We start from the raw sequence: 3,649 nt of genomic DNA on the forward strand, positions 1-3,649 counted from the left end.
AGAAATGATGAGAAATATCTTTTGAATGGTATAAATAATAGTACAAAAGATTTAGATAATAAAAGATCAAACGTTGACATAGAAGGTAATAATAATGATACAACATTTTATGATGCTACGGAATATTCTATACGTAATGATAAAGAACAATACAATAAAAATGTAGAAGAAGATCATGTAATTATGGGAGTTCAATCAAATAAAAATAATATTCAAACAAATTACTCTTTATCTAATAATAAAAATAATATAAATAAAGATAGATGGAATCATTTAAAAGAAAAATATTTCGACATGATGAAACCAGGTCTTGTAGATAATATTATAAATATTAAAGATAATGAACTTATATTACAGAAAAATGAAAAAAAAAAAAAAGATATTTTTAATAAATCACATGGAAACAAAAAGGTAGAACCATTAAAAGGTTTTAATAATAAAAATCTTAAGGATACAAATATTTTAAAAAATAAAATAAATGATGATATCCATGAAGATATTAAAAGTGTTAATATTGGAAATGAAATAGATGAAAATAGGAAAATAAAAAAAAAGGAAAATATATTAAATAGTATAAATCAAGAAAAAGATATTGGAAATAAAAATATTATTAATAAAATGTCACATTCAAAAAAAAACCTTTTATCAAAAAGTTATGCAGAAAAACCTCATGTATATAATATGAAAGAAAAAAAGAAAAATAATATTAATGTGAACAAATGTAAGGAAAAAAATCCTTTATTCTATTCTGTTGATTTCTCAAACCAAAAAAAAAATGATATAGATAAGCGAATGTGTGATGATTTATTATCTCCAGGTATTGATGATTCGATTGAAAGAAAAATAATATATGAAAATATAATAAAATTTTCCAAAAGAAATGTAAATAATGAACATGAATTAGTAGATAAATATTCAGATGAAAAAAAAAAAAAAGAAAAATCCAATGAACGACTAAAAGAAGAATTGGATATGATTAAAAATTATTATAGTGAAGAGAAATTAAAAAGGGAGGAGGAATATAAACTGAGAAATGAAATTCAACAAAAGAGAAAATTGTATGAATTAAAAATTCGAAAAGATTTTGAGGAAAAAATAAGGCTTCGAAGGGAGGAAAATGAAAAAAGACTAAACGAAGAAAAAATAAATAAAATACAACAAGATAATGGGAAAAAGGAATTACCAAATGGTATATCAGATGGTAAACCGAATGATATGTCAAGTAAAGAAAAGGAGAAGAAGCATATTACTTATAATAATGAAAAAAAAAATTATGATAATATTGAAAAAAATTATGATAATAATGAAAAAAAAAATTATGATAATATTGAAAAAAATTATGATAATATTGAAAAATATTATGATAATAATGATGGTAATAATAATAATTATTATTATTATTATGATGAAGTAAGAAACGAAACTTATAAAAACAATAAAAAAAAGAAAAGAAAAAACATATTTGAAGATTATTCAAGTGATGGAAGTTATTATAAATATATGTATCGTAATTTATATGAAGAAACGTGTAACAATAAAATGAAAAATCATTTTTTTGATATAAGTGATAATTTATATTTACAGGAATGTTCTGATAACTTCTTTCATAATAATAAAATCCCCTCTTTTTCTATTTATAAATCACCTTCACATAGTTTTGATAACGAATTAATATCATTAAGTAAAATAAAATTTGATGATTTTGATTACAATTATTTAAATGAACTCCACAAATCTGTATCTAAGACAAAAGAGAGAAAAAGGAGTAATTATTCTGATTTTAGTGAAGATGAGAAAAAGTTAAAAAATTGCAACCTAGTTAAACCTAGGGTTATTTTAACAAATAGTGAAAAGAGTTATGAACAAAAATGTGTTGAACACTCCGAAAGGGACAGGGCAATGAATGGGGAATATGAAAAAGGCGATATATATAAAAAGAGTGATATATATAAAAATAGTGATATATATAAAAATAGTGATATATATAAAAATAGTGATGTATATAAAAATAGTGATGTATATAAAAATAGTGATATATATAAAAATAGTGATGTATATAAAAATAGTGATGTATATAAAAATAGTGATATATATAAAAATAGTGATATATATAAAAATAGTGATATGTGTGTAGAGAATAATGTACACCAAAAGAATGATATAAACGAAGATAATAATGTACACCAAAAGAATGATATAAACGAAGATAATAATATACACCAAAAGAATGATATAAACGAAGACAATAATGTACACCAAAAGAATGATATAAACGAAGATAATAATATACACCAAAAGAATTTTATATACAAAAGAGATGATTCTAATAAAAAAGGAGATATATATAAAAGAAATGGTTTTCATGAAAAAAATGCAGTATTAAAAAGAAATATTCCAAATAAGAACAACAGTACAGGAAATCTTCATAATAAGAATGTCTGCAATTCACAAAAAGGAAAAAACCGATCCCTTGATTATCATCGTAGAAGTAACAGACAAAATTTTTATGAATATAAGATGAATAATAACGTTGATGATAATATATTGAATAAATTGTTAACTATAAAATATCAAAATAAAATAAGAAATGATAGTTTAAGCATAAAAGAGGATAACATTCACAATGCTAAGGAGGGTAGTGTACATGAAGAGATGTGCGAAGAGGAAGAAGGTTTTGAAGAGAAATATTCAGAAGATATTGATATTGAGAATGAAAACATTTCTGTTAAACTAAATCACAACGATAGTGGATATAATAAAAATAATTGTAAAGGTGTAAAATTAATACAAAACAAAAGTGATTTTAATAATGAAAATATGAATGAATTGAATGTATCACCAACTCATACCGAAATTGATAAAAAAGAAAAACAGAATGTATTGTTAATTTCTACAAAAGAAAAAAGTAGAATTATAAAAGTAAATGAAAAAGATGATATATCTCCAATAAAACAAATAATACAAGAAGAGAAAAATGAACCAAATGATAATATAAATATGGATATTAATGATGATGAAGATAATGAGGGAAAAAATAAATTGAAAACATCCATATCATCTTCAGATAATGGAATACCAAAAATTAATATTTTAAAAAATAATGAAAACTATATACCATTAGATATTGCTTTAAATTTTGTGATGGATAACGAAAAGTTGAAGAAAAATTTACAAAAGGAAGAAAAAAAAGATAAAGGAAAGAAGAAGTAAGAAAAAAAAGCATCTTTTGAGATAATTCTTTTATGTGTTTATTATATATATGTATATATATATATATATATATATATATATATATATATATATATATATGTATGTATGTATGTATATTTAATCTTATACTAAATTTTTTTATATATATTATATTATTTTTTTATAATTTTATTTTTTTAATTTCACTTTTGTAGAACCTTTGTTCAGTGGTTAATGGATGAAAGAAAAAGAAGATTAAAAAATAACTTACCCATAGATATTTAATATATCAACAGATATTATTTTCTTTTATTATTTATATTGATTTATTTTTATTCTTATACGTTTTCTAATATTTGACATCCTATTATTATATTTTTATTTAATTTAATTTAATTTAATTTAATTTAATTTCTTTTTTTTTTTTTTTTTTTTTTTTTTTTTTTTTTTTAAATTTTTT

The 3,649-nt window shown here is 20.6% G+C and overlaps 1 protein-coding gene across 1 annotated transcript in view; it reads left to right on the forward strand.

Annotated features, from left to right (window-relative positions):
• Window positions 1–3,474, forward strand: part of PRSY57_0824300 (hypothetical protein) — a gene marked incomplete at both ends in the record, with an annotated part of 5,616 nt that extends 2,142 nt beyond the window's left edge. Inside the window, 2 exons of the mRNA XM_012907182.2 lie at window positions 1–3,206; window positions 3,405–3,474. The exon at window positions 1–3,206 is cut by the window's left edge and continues 2,142 nt beyond it. Coding sequence (XP_012762636.2) covers window positions 1–3,206; window positions 3,405–3,474 — 3,276 coding nt within the window. The remainder of the gene's footprint in view (window positions 3,207–3,404) is intronic.
• Window positions 3,475–3,649: the final 175 nt, after the last annotated feature.

This window comes from Plasmodium reichenowi, chromosome 8 (assembly GCF_001601855.1).
Source record: "Plasmodium reichenowi strain SY57 chromosome 8, whole genome shotgun sequence".
NCBI classification, from domain to species: domain Eukaryota; phylum Apicomplexa; class Aconoidasida; order Haemosporida; family Plasmodiidae; genus Plasmodium; species Plasmodium reichenowi.